Source organism: Varanus komodoensis, unplaced genomic scaffold (assembly GCF_004798865.1).
Source record: "Varanus komodoensis strain SLA01 unplaced genomic scaffold, ASM479886v1 scaffold107, whole genome shotgun sequence".
Taxonomy (NCBI): Eukaryota; Metazoa; Chordata; class Lepidosauria; order Squamata; family Varanidae; genus Varanus; species Varanus komodoensis.
The window spans coordinates 299,777-320,983 of record NW_025335305.1 but is presented as its reverse complement, the minus strand read 5'-3'; the positions used below and the strand labels follow the sequence as shown (position 1 = coordinate 320,983).

The following is a 21,207-nucleotide window of genomic DNA, read 5'->3' as shown; positions in this document are numbered from 1 at the left end:
ATGTTGGCCACCGGTCTATAATTGGCCGCCACCTCTGGATCCAGGGATGTCTTCTTTAGGACTGGCCGGACTACCGCCTCCTTTAAAGGGGCAGGTACCCGGCCGTCTCTTAAAGAGGCATTGACCACCTCCAGGATCCAGGTCCCAATCCCGTCCTTGGCTTTTTTAAGTAGCCAAGATGGGCATGGGTCTAGTAAGCAAGTGGTAGGACGTACTTGTCCAAGCACCTTGTCCACATCATCCGTCCGCAACAACTGAAATTCATCCATTAATTGTGGACTCAACGGCGTCGATGGCATCTCCCCAGTAGAATCTGATTCAATAGTAGAGTCAAGCTCGTGGCAAATCTGAGCGATTTTCTCCCTAAAATGCTTGGCAAAGTTGTCACAGCAGGCCTTCGAGGGTGGCACAAGATCTTTCTTTGGGCCCAGATGTACCAGCCCCTGCACCACCCGAAAGAGCTCCGCTGGACGGCATTGTGAGAAGGCAATGGAAACGGAGAAGAATTTCTTCTTTGCCATCCTCACCGCCACAGCATAGGCCCAATAATGGGCTCTTAAGTGTGTTTGGTCAGAATCACCCCATGATCTCCTCCACTTACACTCTAGACGTCTCCCAAACTGCTTCATCGCCCGTAATTCAGGTGTATACCAAGGAGATGAACGGGCTCTGCCATGTGGGAGAGGACGCTTGGAAGCGATCGTGTCAATAGCCCTGGTCATCTCCTCATTCCACAGTTCAACCAGGGCATCGACAGGATCACCAGTCTTGTCAACCGGAAAATTCTTGGTTAGCTGAAGCACAGAATGGATATAGTGAAGTTTGTTCTGGATGGGGCTGACAGGGGCCTGAATCAGAAGCTTCACGAGACAGACTCAGGTGCGGCTTCTGGTGAGGGGCATTTGCAGAAAGGATAAAGGCAGGTACTCGACCGGGAATAGCCAATATGTGCACCCCAGACACCCTTCTTGGTGCCCACCTTGGTGTCTTCCCCCTTCTTACCTCTGCCTTGAACACAAGTCTTTTTGGCAGATTACTGCCTTTTGGGACTAGACACACCTCTGATGGCAGCCATGTTGTGGGAGTGCCAAGAGAGTTTTTCAAATTACCTCAAGTGCACATGGGTACAAAAGGACTAATTTCTGACTTAGGACACAATCCTATGGACTCCCAGCATTGTCTGGTGGGCCATAGGATTTTTCAGACCCCACCTGCACTCGTGCAGCTAGCATGGAAGAAGCACACTCGCTGCATCTCCAAGAGAGCGGGTGTGACTTGGAGAAGGGGAAGGCAAGGGATATGCTGGGGCTTCAGGCAGGGAAGCAGTGGCAGCTGGGGCCCTCTCCCTACCCCAATTCCTTCCAGTGCCCCAGTCTTTTTCCCTCCAGAGCTTTATCTAGATCACTGCCACCATGCCTTATGCTGGGTGTTGGATGCGCTGTATGTCTATGTGGGTGGGGGCTATGGGACCGCACCCTTCATGGTTTCAGGCAGGGTGTGGGAGCCCTCGCTAGACAGTAATTTATCTTGCTACATTTGGACCCCCCTCCTTCTAATTCTGCCAAGAGGGTGCCTGGACCCCTGCCCACAAAGTCCTGCCCTCCCAGCCCCATGGCTCAAAAGATTAATTACTGGGACTGTTTTCTCAAAGGTAATTTGTGTTGCCAACTTTTTCCTCCTGGCTCTGCTCAGTATCAGGAAATGCTGTGTGCCAAACGGGACTGTTGGTAAAGGGGCCATCACACAGTGGTTACAGAGCCCCCGCTTTACATGCAGAAGTTCCTGGGCTCAGTTCCTGGCATCTCCAGGCAGGGCTAAAAATCATTTTCCTATTCCAGGAGAGCAGCAGCCAGTCAATGGCGACAGCACCAAAGAACTGACTCAGTATAAGAACATAAGAGCTGATGGGCCAAAGGCCTATCTAGCCCAGCATCCTGTTTGAACAACCAAAGGCACCAGTCCACGTCCACCAGGGGGACCAGAATGCAATGGCACCCTCCTGCCTGCGCTCTGAATCAACTTGTAGGGAGAAGTACTGTCGCCTCCGATACCAGAGGTAGTGTATTTATTTATTTATTTATTCGATTGATATCCTGCCTTTTTCCTACGAAGGGCTCAAGGCAGCTTACATCATTCTCGTTTGGGTGCCGTTCGGGGGACGAGAGGGGGGCTGGCCTGGCCAAGGACTCTTGTTGAAATAGGCTTGCCTACTGCTGAATCTTAGGGAAGGGGAAGAATTTTTTTTTCCCTTTCTTTTTCTTTTTATCGTTCTTTTTCTCCTCCTTCGACCTGCTTTATAATTTTACCCTGCTTTAATCAGTGCTTTGAGTCATCCCTGGCCATGTCGATGTTTACATATCCTGGGGAACACACGGGCGCTGCTATTGGCGTGGTCACGGGCAATGGTCGTTCCAGCAATAGGGGCTTAACGTGTCCACGTAGAAGAAGGATGGACAGATGGCTGACACCTATCCCTCCTTCTGGTTCTGTCCCCAACCAGAGGGCGCCAGGTAGCCTTGTCAACCACCCCTCGGGCCTGACGGTGCTGCTGCTCAATGCCAGGTCGGTCAGTAATAAATCTTCCCTCATCCATGACTTGATTGTGGATGAGGGGGCCGACCTGGCTTGCATAACGGAGACCTGGGCGGGAAAGGGAGGGGATGTTGCCCTCTCCCAATTGTGCCCGCCCGGATTTCTGGTTCAACACTGTTCACGCCCAGAAGGGAGGGGAGGGGGAGTCGCGTTGGTTTACCGAGCCTCCATCTCTCTCACGGGTCTTCCGGTCCCTTCGAGAACAGGGCTGGAGTGCCTCTACTTGGTGTTGGGCGAACGAGACAGATTGGGGATTGTATTGGTGTACCGTGCACCCTTCTGCCCAGCAGTCTCCCTATCTGAGCTGACAGAGACCGTCTCGGACCTGGTGTTGAGGACCCCCAGGATGTTGGTCCTGGGGGACTTCAATCTCCATGCCGAGTCTGGACTGACCGGGACGGCTCAGGACTTCGTGGCCTCTATGACGGCCATGGGCCTGTCTCAACACGTCATCGGCCCGACCCATAAACGTGGACACACTCTGGACCTGGTTTTCTCGACGGGGCAGGAAGAGGATGACCTGAGGGTGAGAAACTTATGTTTGACTCCCTGTCATGGTCAGATCACCTCCTGGTGAGGTTTGTGCTCGAGAGCGGCCTCTCCCTCTATAAGAGTGCGGACCCGATTGTATGGGCCCGCCCCCGGAGCCGGATGGATCCAGATGGATTCCTGAAGGCCCTGGGGGAGTTTCCGGCTGGCAAGACTGGTGCTCCTGTTGAGGCTCTGGTCGAACTGTGGAACGGAGAGATGACCAGGGCTGTGGACACAATCTTTCCCAAGTGTCCTCTCCCACCGGGCAGAGTCCGCTCTTCCCCTTGGTATACACCTGAATTGTGGGCGATGAAGCGGGTTGGGAGACAACTGGAGCGTAGGTGGAGGAAATCACGGGATGAATCTGACCGAACACACTTGAGAGCCCACTATCGGGCCTATGCTGTGGCGGTGAAGGCAGCGAAAGAGAAGTTTTTTTCTGCTTCCATTGCCTCCTCACAATGCCGTCCGGCGGAGCTTTTTCGAGTGGTGCAAGGCCTGGTTCGCCCGGGTCCTAAGGAAGATCCGATGCCACCCTCAAAGGCCTGCTGTGACGACTTTGCCAGGCATTTCAGGGAGAAAATCGCTCAGATTCGTCACGAGCTGGACTCCACTAATGAATCAGAGGTCTCTGGGGAGACACCAATGCTACCGTCTGGTCCAAAATTGTTGGAGGAATTTCAATTATTGCGGCCCGATGATGTGGACAAGGTACTTGGACGAGTACGTCCCACCACTTGCCTATTGGATCCTTGCCCATCTTGGTTAATAAATCACTCCAAGCACGGGATTGGGACCTGGATCTTGGAAGTGGTTAACGCTTCTCTGAGGGAGGGTCGAGTGCCTGCCCCTTTAAAGGAGGCGGTAATACGACCGGTCCTGAAGAAAGCATCACTGGATCCAGAGATGGCCACTAACTATAGACCTGTGGCCAACATCCCGTTTCTGGGCAAGGTGTTGGAGCAAGTGGTGGCGGGACAACTCCAAGCACTCTTGGATGAAACTGATTATCTGGATCCTTTTCAGTCCGGCTTCAGACCTGGGTACAGTACTGAATCTGCCTTGGTTGCCCTGTACGATGACCTGTGCAGGGAGAAGGACAGGGGGAGTGCATCCCTGTTGGTTCTTCTGGACCTCTCGGCGGCTTTCGATACCATCGACCATGGTATCCTTCTGGATAGGCTAGCGGGATTGGGGGTTGGAAGCACTGCTTTGCAGTGGTTCCACTCCTATCTCAACGGTCGATTCCAGAAGGTAGTACTGGGGGACCATGTCTCTGCGCCATGGTAGCTATGCCATGGAGTACCACAGGGCTCCATCCTATCCCCTCTGCTATTTAACATCTATATGAAACCGCTGGGAGAGGTCATCAGGAGGTGTGGGCTGTGGAATCATCAATACGCTGATGATACCCAGCTCTACCTCTCGTTTTCCACTAATCCAGGTGAGGCAGTGGCTGTGCTGAACCGGTGCTTGGCCGAGGTAATGGGCTGGATGAGGGCCAATAAACTGAAACTCAACCCAGACAAGACGGAGGTCCTGTTGGTTGGCGGATCGGGCTTCGGAGAGGGTGGATTTGACCTGGTCCTGAATGGTGCAACACTCCCTCTTAGGGATAAGGTCCGCAGCTTAGGAGTACTCCTCGACCCGGAGCTTTCTTTGGAAGCTCAGGTGACAGCGGTGGCGAGGAGCGCCTTCCTTCAGCTTCGGCTGATTAATCAGCTGCGCCCCTACCTGGAGTTCGACTGCCTGGCGACGGTGACACACGCGCTGGTGACTTCCCGCCTAGACTTCTGTAACGTGCTTTACGTGGGGCTTCCCCTGAAGACGGTCTGAACACTTCAATTGGTGCAAAATAGAGCTGCCAGGTTCCTGATGGGGACGGGGCGTTATGCTCACATGACTCCAGTCCTCCGTCAGCTTCACTGGCTGCCCATTGAAGCCCGGGCCCAATTCAAGGTGTTGATTATGACCTATAAAGCCCTAAACAGCTTGGGTCCGGGCTACCTGAACGAGCGCTTACGTCCGTATATGCCCGACCGCCCTTTGAGATCTGCGGGAGAGTCCCTTCTCCGGGAACCCTCCATGAAAGAAATTCGGAGAGTAAGTACTCTGAGGAGGGCTTTCTCTGCGGTGGCGCCCAACCTATGGAATTCACTCCCCAAAGAGGTCCGCCTGGCACCGTTGTTACTGGTTTTTCGGCGCCAGGTAAAGACCTTTTTATTTAAACATCATTTTAATTGTTAAAATATATGATCTGGCCAGGGCAACTTCTTCTTCCTTCTCTTTTCTCCTCCTATATTATTTATTTACTTATTTTATACTGATAATTTTAATTTTATATTATTATGTTTGTAACTCAATGTATTTTTTGTATTTTTGTATTTAATGGTAATTTATTATGTTCTATTGTATTTCAATGTATTTTATTGTGTTGTAAGCCGCCCCGAGGGTTCGGCAAGGGGCGGCATAGAAATGTTATAATAATAATAATAATAATAATAATAATAATAATAATAATTCTCCTCCTCCTCATTCCCACAACAACCCTGTGAGGTAGGCTGGGCTGAGAGTCTGTGACTGGCCCAAAGTCACCCAGTTGGCTCCATGGCTGAGCGGGGACTCGAACCCAGATCGCCTGAGTCCCAGTCCCATGCTCTTAACCCCTACACCACACTGGCTCCCCAGTAAGAGATCTATAAGCCACCTTGCCTAGTAGCCATTGATAGCCTCATCCTGCATAAATTTGCCTAGCTGCTTTGTGAACCATCCCAATTGGTAGTCATCACTGCATCTCGAGGTAGCCAACTCCACCATCTAATAGGGCATTGATTGATTGATTGATTTATTAGAACATTTCTATGCCGCCCCTTGCCGAAGTCTCAGGGCAGCTTACAACACAATAAAATACAAAAGTAACAATATAAAATTAAAATTAACAATATAAAATAAATAAAAAATATACAATATAAAAGAAGTCACCCTGGCCAGATAAATAAGCAAATATTGTTATGTGTTCCTACACATAAACCACAATCAGGCAATGGGAGTTACCGAGATGCACCACTGGGCGTAAGGTATTTCCTTTCTCTTTTTGATATAACAATACTAGCCCACATTGGGCTTTTTGGTGATCTCTGACTTGAGATCACGACTGAAAGGAAAAGAGTCTTTGCAGCACATACAGTGTCATGCCCTAAAGTGCTACTGGACAGCAACTGTGCTGAAGGCAGGCAGTGTTGACTGCGAAGTTATAAATAGGAGTTGCCAGGTTTAGATGAGTTCCTTACCAGCCTGACTCTGAATAACAGTGTTTGGACTAAACCGGATTGCATAAAACAGCAACGAGCAAATTTGTTTCAGGTTGAGTCTGCTTAAAGGGATGGTGGTCAGTCAGTCACTCTTAAAAGACTGGATGCACAGACCTACATACTTACCACCTGTAAATCATACAGCTTTTATTTGGAAAGAATCTTGGAGGTCATCTGTTGTTGTTACGTGCCCTCAAGTCACCTCCGAAGCAGTTCCTTCTCATGGTGGACATGGGAAGATGGCAGCAAAATCTTGATAGTAGTACACTTTGTAACCTGGTTTATGCTGCCTAAGCTAAAGTGTTGCCTTTGGGTTCAAGGGAAGAAGCTGTTCCATCACCAGCATTAAAGAAACAGCCTAGTCAGCATGTTTGTGAAATTTATTTATTTATTTATTTATTAAAACATTTCTATGCCGCCCCATTCGCCGAAGCCTCGGGGCGGCTCACAACATAAAGTTAAAATACAAAAAATAACAATATAAAATAAGTCGCCCTGGCCAGAAAAAATAAGCATAATATTAACAATTAGAATGACGCTTAAATAAAAAGGTCTTTGCCTGGCGCCAAAAAACAAATAACGACGGCGCCAGGTGGACCTCTTTGGGGAGCGCATTCCATAGATTGGGTGCCACCGCAGAGAAAGCCCTCCTCCGAGTACCTACCCTCCTAATTTCTTTCACGGAGGGTTCCCGGAGAAGGGCCTCTCCCGCCGATCTCAAGGGGCGGGCGGGTGTATATGCATGTAAGCTCTCCTTCAGGTAATTAGAGAAGGTCCCTTCTTCTTGGCCACAGGCAGCAAAATATCTTGTCTGGCCTTACTCCTACACTCTCTCTAGGTCTGAGGAAGAGAGAATTTCAGCAGGCGTGTTGTACAAAAGATGTACGCTGCATGAAAAACTGTAGCCTAAAGAAACACGTTCAGTCAGCCATTGCTGGTAGAAGTTGAGAATTCCTTTGCTCTGGAAAGTCAAGGCCATATTATGATTAGGTAAAGCCAGTGGACAGTAGCTTGCTGGTTGGCTATTTAGAACTATACACCCCTTAGAAACTGGAGGGTGTAACTGTTAGGGAATGTTAAGATGGGGCGTGAAGCTTCTTGTGGCATGAGCCAAGGGTTCGCCCTGCTGCGGCTGGTCTTTAATAAAATTCTCTTGAATTAAGAGCCATCAGTGTTTGTGATGGTTTCTCTCCTGAGACAATTTGGACTGGCAATTCAGTCCTCTTAAGCAACCAAAAGCAAATATTTTCACAAGTGCACACTATCCAAAGGGCAGGAGCCCCTCCATCTTTTGCTAGCTCTTCTGCATTTTTTTAAACTTGCGATGTTCTTGTGCTTTTTTTTTTTTTACATCAAGTGGACCATTGATCAAGTGGACCATCAAGAGGGCTCCACACCTGCAAACCACCTGCGGTTTCTTCCACCACCTTTTGCCACATGTGTAAGCCAGGCCTCTGAGCAACATCATGGGGGGAACAATAGCTTTACAGAGAAAGCAAGACCATTGGAGAAGACAATCCTGACAGGGAAGGTCAAAGGCAGAACAAGAGGAAGGCCAAATATGAGACGTCACAAAGAGGACATTTTAGGGGGGTTTCATTCATCGGGATGCCATAAGTTGGAGACAATGTATTTATTTATGTAGGTTTTTATATACCTCCTGTTTTCCAAGAACAGTTTACAAGAAATACCAGAACTTGATGGTGTGTAACAATAAAAATCTGAAGCTACTTTCTGTCAATAGCTGTGCATGGCTAAATCACCCAGAGAGCTTCCATTATTGGGTATTACAGGAATGACAATAATAAAAGAAACATCCAACGGGTGAGGGTCTCTTTGCATATTCATATTGAAGAGTTGTAGCAGCTGATCAATTTCTGTAGTCCTGGAGAAGCTTGGCCAGAAGAAGAGGAAGACAAGCTAGGAAATACCTCAAAAACAGCACAATTGTATACATTCTCCACAGGGGCGGTTAAATACAAACTTGCAACAGCTCAATCAGGATGCATGCATCTGTCGCACAGCAGTGCTGCAAAACCATTTTGCAGTCTCGTCACAATGTGCAACCTACTTGCAAACAAATTTTGCTCGTCTGTTCGGGGGCGAAGGATGAAAAATACCTGGCTGCATTAATGCAAGCAAACGTATAATAATTCGCCTAGGAAAAATTGCGGGGGTAGAAGGCACCACGCCCATTTCCAGCTTTTTAGCTTCCTCTCAGTTTCAGGAAGTGACAAATATTTGCAGCCGGGTCAGTCAGAACTCCCCCTCGCTCCAATTCTGTAACCCCCCTCAGTTTCTAGGAGGCTGCATGGGATTCTTGCAATGGGAAGGTGGAGGTTGATGTGGCAGCCCTGGGGCTGCAGAAAGCCCCCCGTTTTGAAGACTGCGGTGAGTGGAAGCGCTTTCTGCAAAATAATTAACAAAAATTGGCGTGTGCAACGGTAGCTTTTAGTCAGCAGCGCGGTTGGGGTGGTGGTGTTGTAATCATCGCCAGTGTGCGGACGTGCAAGAAGCGGCGTTTGCACATGGAGGAGGGGGCGTTATTGGTGAGGTGCAAGCAGGCAGACCGGGGAAGTTCAGCTTCTGGCTTTAGTGGCTAGGATCCTGGAGCACGTTCAGTCGCTGGGCGATCCCGCGCCGGTCAGCAGGATGCGCTTCCGAGTAGACACGGGTGGGTGCCCGCACGCGAGTAAGCGGCCGATGAGCGCCGAGGTGCAAAGGCTTGCGTGGCGGGGGAAACGTTTTCCGCAAAGGTTCCCGCTTGCCGCCAGCGTTAATCGCTGCCTCTTTGCGAAGTGCGCGCCCCTTGCTTCCCATATGGCGAGAGCGATTAGCCGGCAAGGAAAGCTGGCTGCTGTTTTCCTGCAGAGCAAGGGAACCGAGTGCCGCTCGGCACCTGGACGAGACCTTCCCCGCGCTCTTGCGCGCTTCTATTTGTGTACGCTTAAAAGTTGAACGCAACAAATCTCTTCGGGTAAGGAGCGTGCTTAGACGGAGAGAAGTCCTACAACTCCCAACATTCCTCAGGCGACATGGCTTGCTAGGGGATGCTGGGAGTTGTAGGAATAATTCCGCCCAAATATGCATAGCATAGCTCCCTCAGGACACTTTTATTTCGGCCTGAGTTTTCTTCATCGCCATGCTTTGGATGAATTTATACATATATTTTAAAAACTCGTGATATTATGCCACTCCGTGAGTGTGCTTAAAGTTTCTCCACTGCTTCCCTGAACTTGGACTTGGTGCCCTCTCTTCTTTCCCTTCAAAACCCCCACTCCCGTCTCCAGTCTTTCTAGTTCATCTTCATTCGCTGTATAACTCAACTTCCAAGCAGCAAGTTGATAGTCGTCCCCCTTTTTTTTCTCGTGGTTTACGTAAGCCTGCTTTTTTTTCTTTTCTTTTTTTGGCTCGACTGTTTGTTTTGTTCTGCAAAACAAAGTATACACGTTGCTAGCATTTTAATCACTTCCCACCCCTTTGACATCATCATCAAAACCAGTAGCGTATTCTGAATATCACAGGCCTGGGTCCAGGCTTCTGAAAAGAACCCTTTACCTGGACTTCACTAGTGCCATTTCATGAAAACTGGTCTTGGGTCAGGTTCCTCGTTGTTGTTGTTAATTTCATTTCTGTACCACCCTGTAGCTGAAGTTCTCTGGGCAGTTTACAACAGTTTGTTAGCCAGCTTGAACGTCTGGCTCTGAGCGGTTTTCTTCCAGCAGGAAAAGAAACCAAGTGCAGGGCCATATCCAGGCGCTTGTTCTGCAGCCATTCTGTGGAGCCCTGGAATGAAACAGACCATCACTAGTTTGCAAACCCCAGGAGGAGAACCTCTTTCCTGAAATTTGCATTATGTTGGCAGATGTGCAATGTGCCCACAGGTCCAAGTATTTAAATTCGAATCAAAATTAACTTGTCATTAACAATTGAAATGTGCAGTGCCTCTTGAAGTGTCCTACTGAGTTTGCTCTGAGTTTTCTGAGTGGCTTGCCTGAGGCTCTTGCTCCTGCCGCACCCCTTAGGAAATAAGGGGAAGGCTGGAAGTGTTTATAGATTTACTGCCTGAACTGCTGCTAGGCAGTCTCAAGTTAGGCTAGGAAAAAGTTTAAAGAGGCCAGAAAGAGTGCTTGAGGCAGACTGCTCCAGTCAAGCACCTCCCAAGTGTGTGGTCCAGTATATCTGGAGGGTGCCGGGTTGGGGGAATCTTGCTTGGACTGCAATCTTACGCATGTTTGACAGAAAAAAACGTGTATCTCCTCGCATTGTGGGTGCTTTTTTCCTGCATAAACATGAGTAGGGTAGTGCCTTTTAAAGCACCCTGAGGCCATCCAGTCCTGGCCATGCCTTCCTTTGATTAGGAAAATTGCTGGCTAAACCATGAAGAAATGTTCTAGCAATTAGCTGGAAGGCTCTGGACTCTTCTGAATAGGCACATACTTTTCTTCTTCCTTCCCCACCTCTGCTTAGGATAATATCATGTAGGTTTCTGTGCATATGGCCAGCAACAAAGCTCCTGCAGATGGAGGGAGAAGCCAGGCTGTACCAAGCACCATTTGGATGAGGCTGCCTCTGGAGAATGGATACAGACCAATGGAATTTGTTCCTTGTAGGAGTTAAGCTGCCTGACTTCCCCTACACTCTATTTGTGCGTGCATAAATAAAATTCAATATTGCAAGGAATGCCTTCAGCCTCCAGCCATCTTTTCCTTCAGAGGAAACCAAGTCTGGGCAAAGTGCCGACCCTGGATCTTCTCCCTGCTCTAGCTAGTAGGGAGCACATACTAGAGACAACAAATTTGGTCTCCCATGCAAGGTTATAATGATCATATCGCTTCATAAGAGCATAAGAAAAGCTGTGCAGAGCGATAGCCCATCCAGGCCAGCACTGGGTTCACACAGTGGCGCACCAGCGGCTCTGGGGATCTCTCAAGCAGGAGGGGTGCAAGAGTTCTGCCAGCCCAAGCCCTCAGCAGCTGGCACCTGTAGGGAATAATAGTGGTGGCACATAGCCAGCTAAGCGAGCAGGCACTGATAGCCGTTTCCTCCATGAATTTGTCTGGTGCCCCTTTAAAGCTATGCTAACTGGTGGCCGTCACAACATTTGCAGAAGTGAATTGCATAGTCTGACTATGAGTTGGATGAAGGAATCCTTCCCTTGATCCGTCCTGAATCTTCCACCAATTAGTTCCTCAGTCTGGTGTCCCTCAAAAGCTTCTGACGAGCTCCTAGAATTCCAGACTTGGATGGGGCTAATGGGAGTTGTACTGTAAATCATGTGGAGGGTGCCAATTTGGGCGAGGCTGTTTAAGCCAGTTATGATGCATGCATTACCAGTGCGATCCTACTCAGACGGGTGCTCCATTCGCGATGTCAATCTCAGGTAAGTGGATCCAGGAGGACAGCCTAAGGTTGTACTCACTTATTTAGGATTACGTTCCACGGAACTCCTTGGGGCTTACTTCTGAGTAGACATGTCTAGGATCGTACTGTTCAACACTACATAAATGCAAGTGCCTTAATAATACTTGACCTGCATTTATCACTGCAATTATTTCTTTAATTGGTCAATTTAGAACGCTGCCTCTATTCAGAGTGGGCAACTTGTACCTTCCAGATGTTTTGGCTTGCAACTTTGTCAGTCCAGAAGTTGTCTGCACTTGTTTACTGGCTGAATTGCTGCATTTCTCTTTCAGCTTGCCAGAGCATTTCATCAGTAGCTAGTGAGCAAGGCCATGTGGTGATAAATCGCATTAACGATTTATTTCCTGCCTTGTTTTTCATTATAAAATCCAGGGCTTTGACTGCAGGATTCCTAGGCATTCTTCCAGGCAAGCCGGAGCAAGGTTCGGCCTACTTGGCTTTAGCAAGGTCAGCACATCACGAAAGGCATTTGTTTTCCATCTGTTCTCAGAGCAGAGTATGTAGCTTGAACTGTGCCTCTCCCTGTCCAGTTTCCTTCAACTCCAGCCAGTAGTCAGAAATACTGGGAGTTCCCGTCCAAAACACCTGAAAGGCTTGTGTCAGGCTGACTCAGTCTCTGGCCTGAGTCAGCCTCTCGAATGAGTGGGGACCGAAATGCTGTGGCCCTCAGGTCCAAGTCCACGACCGTCCGTCACTTTGCCACTTCTACACTCCTAGGGCAGAAAAGAGCAACCAAAATGATCAAGGGCCTGGAGCAATATTCCAATGGGGAATGATTCCAACAGTTCGGAGTGTTTAGCATAGAAAAAAGGTGAGGAAGGGGAGAGATGAGAGAGGTGCTTAAAATGATGCGTGATCTGCAGAAAGTGCAGAGGGAGGCATTTTGCTTTCCCTCCCATAACATCTCAAGATGATAGATTGAAAATTCAGGACAGATAAAAGGAAAGACTTCTTCATGCTTGTGGTGTCAACCTGTGGAATGCATTTCCATGAGATGTAATTATGGCCACCAATGTGAAGGACTTTAGAAGGGGATTTGAGAAATGCCTGGAGGAGAAGGCTATCAATGGCTGTTAGCCCTGGTGGCTATATGCCACCTCCAATATCATTATCCCTGTGTACACCAGTTACTGAATTTCACTTACTATGGATCTTTGTGGAATAAAACAATGACCTGTGCCAAAATATAGCATTTCTCCTCCCCCCAAAAGGGAAGGTCTTTGAATGTGATCTAAGGACCTCTTGATCTGCAGTAAAAGCTCTTGCTGCTGAACTCACCCGATTACATGGCCGATTGTCACCAAGTCCTCACACTAGTCCTATTCTTTACTCTCATGTTTCTGTAAAAAAGCCACTGCATTCCTCAAAAGGAAGGGGGCACCCGGACTTGAACCAGGGACCTCTTGATCTGCAGTCAAATGCTCTACCGCTGAGCTATACCCCCTGCACATGCACACGCCTCCCCAGCAAGCCTGCTTATGGATACTGGTTCTGCCACTTCGCTCCCTACCATCCCTTTAATGAGCAATGCCTTCAGACTCTCTCCCTGTGATGTCACTCTTCCCTCAGAAATGCTTCTGCTGAGGAGCAGGCTCTTGCACTTTTGAGCACCTCAAGTAAGTTAGAGCACCCTCTCCCCTTGTGCCCCCCGCCATGTGGGGCTGCCCCACCATGTAGTGATGACCACACACCTGGGCAGCTGGGAAAGGTGGGGCTTGGAGAATCCATGGAGCAGGAAGCCAGCCACGGTTTAACATTTCTTGTAAATCACCCCGAATCTTTCCCAAGGAAGGCCCCTAAGAAATTGATGAAATAAATCGCACCCTTGTTGGCTGCAAGTCACGGCAGGGGCAGGGAGACGGAGGGGGCCGTTGCGTTCCTGTCCTGCTTGTGAGTTCCTGTGGGCAGCTGCCAGGTTGGACTGCTGCAGGGGGCTCCCCTGAAGGCAGTCTGGAAACTTGAGCTCAGCTGCTGAGATTCTGGGTTGTGGCCGGCCCACAAACCTCCGGTCTTGCTCCGCCTGCCCTGGCCGCCCATGCGTTTCCAGGGTCAGTTCAGAACGGTTGGTTTTCATCCTTAACACCATGCATGTGTTGGGCCCAAGCTAGTTGCGGGGTTCCTTCCTCCCAGTGCATGGGAATTCACTTCCACAAGACCTATGGATGCTGTCCAGTTTGGGCAGCTTTAAAAGGGATTGGACAAGCTCGTGGAGGAGAGGACTGCCAATGGCTACCAGTGCTGATGGCAATTTTGCCTCCTAGAAGGATAAGGAAACTCTTCATCCAAAAGTGTTGGATTTGGTACGACCACAAAAGTGTTGGGATAGATGTTTTCGTCCGTAAGGCTTGGTCCACAAAAACCCAACTTCCTGTGTTCAGTATCAAAAGTATGAAAGGGCAATGGAGATTGAGTGGGTTCCTGCCCTCCACCTAGGCCGGTGGCGCCAACCCTTTGCAGCCCAAGAGCCAGATTCATTTTCAGAGAAGCACGGGGTGTATTCCCATGGTGGTGGGAACAAAGGCAGAAGCATGCCCAAAAGGGCTATTGCAGGTTGCAGTTCGTTCTGCTGGTGGCTAATCTCAGGAGGAGCAATCCAGTCTTTTAGAAGGTGGTGGGAACCGCTCAAAGACGGGGGAACCACCTCGGAGGGTGGCCAGCAGAACAGGGCTTCTCAGCCAACCTTCTCCAACCTGGTACTGTCCAGATGTTGTGGACTTCTGACTCTTATCAGCTGCAGCCAGCAGAGCTGAGATTGTGGGAGTGAAAGCCTCTCGGGGTCACCGGATTGGAGAACCTGCTTTAGCCAAGTGCAGCTCCCCTTCAGGGATGCCAAGCGCAACACACATCTAGGTTGCAGGTTAGCTCACACAGTGTCCGTGGCTTCTTTGCAGATTCTGCAGCCCTGAGTACCAAACTCCTGATGAGGGCCTGAGAAATGAAAGCACACCAGTGTGCATCTACCTGAGGTGGAGACTCAGCAGCCATTGAAGGGGTCAAGGGTCAGTTTAGCTGAAACGGCTGTCTGAACGCGGTGCGCTTGTTTCTTCTTCCCTTCCAGGTGCTGCATCGCACGCATGCGTCTTTCCCACTGCCCCGCCAGCCCCTGCCCCCGCTGGCCCAGACCATGGCCCGATACCTGCGCTCCCTGGAGCCCCTGGTGAGCCCGGAGGAGCTGGAGCAGACGCGGCAGCTGGTGACGGAGTTTGAGGCTCCGGGCGGAGAGGGGGAGCGGCTCCAGGCACGGCTGCAACGCAGGGCGGCTCGCATGGAGAACTGGGTAAGGACCCAGGAATCTCTGGCAAAGAGGGGAGTTAGAAGCGGACAAAGTGTCCAGTCCCAGCAGAGCTCCCTGTCTCAGGAATGGTTCCCCACAGCTGTTCTCTCCCATGCAAGTCCAATCATAGGCAAAGGGCTCTTAAATCCAAGAGAAGCGTTAGCAGGTTCCTCTCTTTGTTATGCCCCTTGGCTGCTCTCCCATTCAGTTAGAATCAGGTTTGTAGGCAGCAATAACCCAGAATTTTGGAGAATCTTCTTCATCGAGAACAAAGTGCATGCTGGCAGCCCATTTGCTTGCATGTGTTGTCCCAGGGTCTCTTCTCGATCATCCCAGAGTGCAGGACACAGAATAATGGGCTCAGGTTACAGCAAGCCCATTTCTGGCTGGAACATCAGAAGGAACGTCCTGGCTGTTGCAGCAGCACAACAGTGGACCCCCTGACCCCGGGAGGTTGTGGGTTCTCCCGCACTGGAGGCATTCAAGGTGCAAATGGACAGCCATCGGGGAGGGATGCTTTCACTTGGGCTCCTGCACTGAGCAGGCGGTCTGGCCTCCTCCAGCTGTACTATTCTATGATTTGGCTCACCAGGAATGGTTTGTGTGAACCAGGTGGGCAACTTGCAGCTCTCCCTAACCCTAAAACCATCATCATTGGCTATGCTAGCTAAGGGCTGGTGGAAATTATAGGCTAAAACATTCCTCAGCCCACCCCTGCAAGACGCTTAGTGTGTCATCTGAACTGGGGCCTCTGGCTTGTTGCGCCAAACCCTAGGTTATGATTCAGGGAGCAATAACCCATGATGCTCAAGTCAGACTCAAGTTGTCTGATGCTTTCTAGATGTTTTCAGTGGCAGCCCTATGCTTATGAATTGTTGTGAACCAGCTAAACTTCTTTGGCTATTGGGTAGTATAGAATCATCATCATCATCCAGAATTCCTGGCCATGGTGGTTAAGGCAGGTGGGGTCTCCAGTCCAAGACTGGAAGGCTCCAAGTTGAGCAAGTGTACTCCCCACTAGTCAGACCTCACCTGGAATACTGTGTCCAGTTCTGGGCACCAAGATTTAAGAAAGAAGCAGAAAAATTAAAAAGGGTCCAGAGGAGGGCAACAAACATGATCCAGGGTTTGGAAACACTGCCCTGTGAGGAGAGACTGAGAGAACTGGGCATGTTCAGCCTCGAGAAGAGAAGACTGAGGGGGGACATGATATCCCTCTAGAGGTACCTCAAAGGCTGTCACAAAGAGGAAGGTCAAGGTCTCTTCTTGCTGATACCAGAGTATAGGACACAGAATAATCAACTCAAGTTGCAACAACCCAGGTTCAGGCTGGACATCAGGAAAAGCTTCCTCACTGTCAGAGCAATACGACAGTGGAACCAGCGGCCTGGAGAGGTGGTGGGCTCTCCCACACTAGAGGCATTCAAGGTGAAACTGGGCAGCCATCTGAGTGGGATGGTGTAACGTGGTGTCCTGTACCAGCAGGGGGTTGGACCCAATGGCCTTCTTGGCCCCTCCCAACTCTACTATTCTATGAGTCTATGAAATAAATTCTTCCTGGTTTGTGTGATGGCTGTCCCAGTGGGGAGAAGCAAAGTCGGAGTGAACGAGCTGAAAGTGGCAGCCCATATCTTGTTCTTGTTAAGCCGGGCTTCTCTGGAGATCTGGCTTGCCGCTGGGTCTCAAGACAGACCATGCCTGCCCTCCTGGGGTGCTGCGGGGTCAGCCTCTGAGCTTTGTCCGAGGAGCAGAGCCCTTCCAAGACCTCCTTTGCTGTCTCCATTGGAGCAGGCGGGAAAGGAAGGCATCCAAAAATCCTATCCGGTACTTGCCAGGGGAATTAGTGACTGAGCAGGAGAGAGGGTTTTCCTTTTCTCTCACTGTCTTGTAATACTGCAAGATGTTATTTATATTCATTCATTTATTCATTAGTTAGTGAATATAATCATATACTTCCCAACTTGTCCATCAGGATGGTTTATAGTCATAAAAGCAGATTGGGAACAGATTTCTTCCCAATGCAAATCATAGCTTCAGAGGAGCAAATTCCTTCTGCACCATGGCAGGGGAGGAAAGGATCCGATTGTTTTTCGCCTGAATCGCTATCTACCAACCCATCTGAGTTCTTGCAAGTTTTTGTTTCTAAAACATCCACATTAAAATTTGCCCCTGACACAGTTGCACATTCTCTTGTGGCTTTGCGCCCTGCCTCTGTTTCCTCTGTGTCGAATTTTGGCTTCTTACAGAGGGCAGAACTGGCCCCTCATTCACTGCAAAGTGCTACTCGTGTTGCCGGCACGATAGAAATAAAAGTGATGGATGTTGGCCCACTCAGTGGCTCTCAAGTCTTTGCAAGACAGAACAGGGAGGGTGTGCTGGGCAGGGTGGGGGGCAAGCGGCTGCAGAAGTGTTTCCCCTCCAAGCAATTTCAGTCTCACCAGCATTGCTTTGCCAGTAATCTATTGTTACATACAAGTCTCTGAGCATACGCAAAGCGAAATGTTGAGCCCTTTCTGACATTTATTACCCAGAACTCTCTTTATGAACTCTTCCGCATCTCTCCCTTGGGGCAGAGTCCTGGGAAAGCGCTCATGCCGGCAGTCTGTCTGCTGTGTACCTAATTGGACTTCTCTCCAATGGTGAGATCCAGCGACCGGGATCGGGTTTACCTCTTCGAAAGGCAGAGAAACTACCCATTTCACTGTCCACTCACTCAAGAGGCTGCAGTTCCCCCCCTCCCCCATTCCCACAGCCAAGTAGACTGGTCCCTTCCTCTGCCCCTGGGCTGATCTCCCCCATATGTATTTCCTGCAGAGTCCATGACCTCAGACTGCAGTTGGAGCTTGAACCATTTCAGAAACAGTCTCGTCTTCCAAATCTGAGTTGTCAGTCTCACGAGGACGGGCCACCTCCCAGGTTCTGCCAGGAGACATGCACACAATAAGGAGAAAGTCTTGCAGGCTCTCTCTCTTGCTCCAGATATTCTAACGGCCTTTTAATTTATCCCAGATCACAGACTGGTGGATTCAGTCTGCCTATCTGGAAAGCCGCCTACCCCTGGCCATCCACTCGAACCCGGCCGTTGTGCTGCCGAAGCAGGATTTTAATGATTGGAAAGGACAGCTGAGGTAAGGACTGGGGTGGAACGGGGCTCGGGGCAGCTTTGGGGGCCCTTGGGCATGGCTCTGGAATGGGAAATGGCAAGGAGAATGTCAGGGTGGCGGAAATCCTGTCCTCCTGGCCTGCTGGCGGCTTCCAGTCTGCGGCCGTTTGGCTGCTGTGCGAACAGAATCCTGGACAGATGGGCCCCTTTTTGAACCAGCCTGGCTTTTCTTGCAGGAAGGCTGTGTGTTTGCAGAGCTCCTCGTTTCATGAGGACTAGCAGCTATGTTTTGCCAGCTTGCCATCCAGAGCATCCACTTGATAAAGGAGGATCTCCCCATTTTCCTTCCGAAGGAGCCTTCGTAAGAGTAGTTGCAACTCCCCCTTCTGCGAGGCACAGAGGTCCTGTCGCTTCCTCCAGGATGTTGTCAGTCCTGCAATCTCTGACCTGCGCCTCGCTTCTCCCTCCTTATCATCCCCTGGAATGCGCTGTGCGGCTCCTCCCCGTCTCTCCTCAGAATAAACAGCTTCTTCCGAGCACTTCGGACCAGTGCTGCAGCTGGTGTGGCTTGGAACAAGCTTCAGCCTTTAAACCTGAGGCCAAGTCCTATTCCAGAGGCTCTTGGGGGAAGTATGGGAGGCCTGGTTGTGGGGAGGGGGGCAGAAGGGCAAATGGAGCAGCCCACGAACAGCAGCATATTTTAGCTTGAAGTGCTTACTGCTTTAGAAATGCTTTGTGAGGCATTTCGGCCTTTGCAAAGGAAAAAAAAGCACAAACAGGAAAGCCCTGGACCAGCAACAGTCAGGAGAGGTGATGGGGCCAGGGAAGGCCCTACATGATGAGGCCTACCCCTTCGGTTCTCCAGTCCTGGCTTACAGTCTTCAGAACAATCCTATTCAGTGGCTGAGGGTCTGGCCCTTTCCTCCTTCCCTTCAGGAATCTGGGTGTGGCTGTGGATGATGGTGTTCCCACACAGCCAGCCCAGGACTTGGATCCTTCTGGGGCTGACGTGTGACACTGGATCCTGCCACACAGTAAGGAAGCCGCATGAGCCGCATGCGGGCAACTCGTGGCCCTCTGCACATTCATGGAACCATAGAATGGTAGAGCTGGGAGGGGCCACCAAGTCCATCGGGTGCAACATCCTTAGCAGAACATTCAGGATAGTTTCCTGGTGTTCATCTGGAATTTGCCTTCCTGGAACTTGAGCCTGTTCTGTGTTCTGTACTCTGGGATGATTGGGAAGAGGTCCTGGCCCTCCCCGGTGTGACGGGCGTTTCCATGACTTGAAGAGTGCCGTCCTACCTTCCCTCGGTCTCCTGTTCTCAAGACGAAGCGTCCCCCAGTTCTTTCCTTCCCGTTCCCAGGTCATCCGTGGTGCCCTCCTCTGAACCTTTTCTGTTTCGTATGTGACTTTCTCAAACGGCAGTGTCAGGAACTGGATACGGCACTGCAGAGGAGGCCTAAGCAGCGCTGAGGAGAGGGGAACTAGTGCATCAAGTGACTCGGAAGGGATCCTTCTACTAATAAAGTCCAGAATAGCACTCTCCTTTTTGCAACCCCATCACAATGTTGATTCATGCTCAGCTTGGGATTGACAGCGATCCCAAGCTCCCGCTCATTGGTCGTATCGTCGAGCCAATTATCCTCCATGCTCTAGCCATGCACCTTCCCAGGTGCAGAGCTTGGCACTTGTCCCTGTTAATTGTCACTGTGTCGCTTTCAGCACAGCACTCCCACCTATTAACATCACCTTGAATTTTGTTTCTGCCTTCCAGGGCGTTAACTATCCCACCCAGTTTTGTGTCATCCACAAATTAAATAACCATTTCCTGAGCTTCATCAGGTGTTGAAGAGCGCCAGGCCCGGGACTGACCCTTGTACTGCCCCACTTGTTATCTCTCCAGTGTGTAAAGGCGCCATGAGCCCAATTCTGTAGCCAGCGGTGAAGCTGCCTGACAGTTAATCCATTTAGTCCATGTTCAGCTAGTTTCCTGATCAGGGTATCCTGAACACTTTGCTTCAGCAGCTTTGCTGAGGTCAAGATACATGTTTTCCACAGTTCCACATGACATTTCCACGTTTCCTGATTACAAAAGGAGATCAAACAGGCAGGGTTTCTTTTTGGCAAACCCATGCCAGCTTTGTGTAGTCACCACATTGCTTTCCAGGCGTTTGCAGCCCCACCGCTTGCTGATCTGCTGCTGCAGAATTTTCCTTGTTGTGGCTTCCCTGGTTGCACCGTGCTGGATAAATCTGACGCAGCCCATCAGTGGCCCACCCTGGCACAGGGCACGGGCTGTGCAGTTAGTTTTCCTGCAAATCCTTCTCGTTGGATGAATGCTCCCCGCTCCGCTGAGTTGGTGTGTGTGTCCCCGAGCAGCAAGCTATTACTGCTGATGTGACTGCATCTGTCACGACACACACCCGCCCTGTCACCCAAACGCTTCAGAATGAGTAACCATGATTAGAGAGTTTATCCAAACAAAGAACTAGTTGAGCATGATGTAAAATGAAGCATAATTATAATTTGTGTGGGTGGCAAGTAACATGGTGATCTCTGCAATTAATAAACCTGCTATTGGCAGCAGATCAAAGTGGACTGAGTGAATGAACCAGTATCCCTAACTAGACTTCTTGGGAAAGAACAATGGCGTAGGGGGTATAGCTCAGCGGTAGAGCATTTGACTGCAGATCAAGAGGTCCCTGGTTCAAGTCCGGGTGCCCCCTCTTTTTAGAGGAATGTATTCTCAAATACAGCCTTCCCTGTTCCTAGGAACACAGAGTGGATAGAAACTAGAAATTCTTTTTAGCAGAAGACTGTGTGAAGGAATGGTAGGACAGACAACATATTCTATAGCGAAGCTTTTAGTGATGCAAATGTGTATAGGAGTTTAGCTCAGTGGCAGAGAATTCAGAATCAGACCTTGAGGCCCCAGGTTCAAATCTTTTGGAGGTTGCATTTTGAGTTC

The 21,207-nt window shown here is 49.9% G+C and overlaps 1 protein-coding gene and 2 non-coding genes across 5 annotated transcripts in view; 2 read left to right on the top strand and 1 right to left on the bottom strand.

Moving 5' to 3' along the window:
* Positions 1–8,708: 8,708 nt before the first annotated feature.
* LOC123017987 (carnitine O-acetyltransferase-like) overlaps positions 8,709–21,207 on the top strand; it is a 34,828-nt gene continuing 22,329 nt past the window's right edge. For 2 of the 3 annotated variants that reach the window (XM_044419688.1, XM_044419686.1), the window contains exons 1-3: positions 8,709–8,825; positions 14,917–15,135; positions 18,142–18,260. In XM_044419688.1, the coding sequence (XP_044275623.1) occupies positions 8,760–8,825; positions 14,917–15,135; positions 18,142–18,260 (404 nt within the window). In that variant the 5' untranslated portion in view covers positions 8,709–8,759. Of the gene's footprint in view, positions 8,826–8,914; positions 9,109–14,916; positions 15,136–18,141; positions 18,261–21,207 lie in introns of those variants that run through there. The other variant, XM_044419687.1, reaches the window with a different exon arrangement.
* Positions 13,231–13,302, bottom strand: TRNAC-GCA. Its single transcript has one exon. It is a non-coding gene; the product is annotated as a tRNA-Cys (tRNA).
* Positions 20,894–20,965, top strand: TRNAC-GCA. The gene has a single exon. It is a non-coding gene; the product is annotated as a tRNA-Cys (tRNA).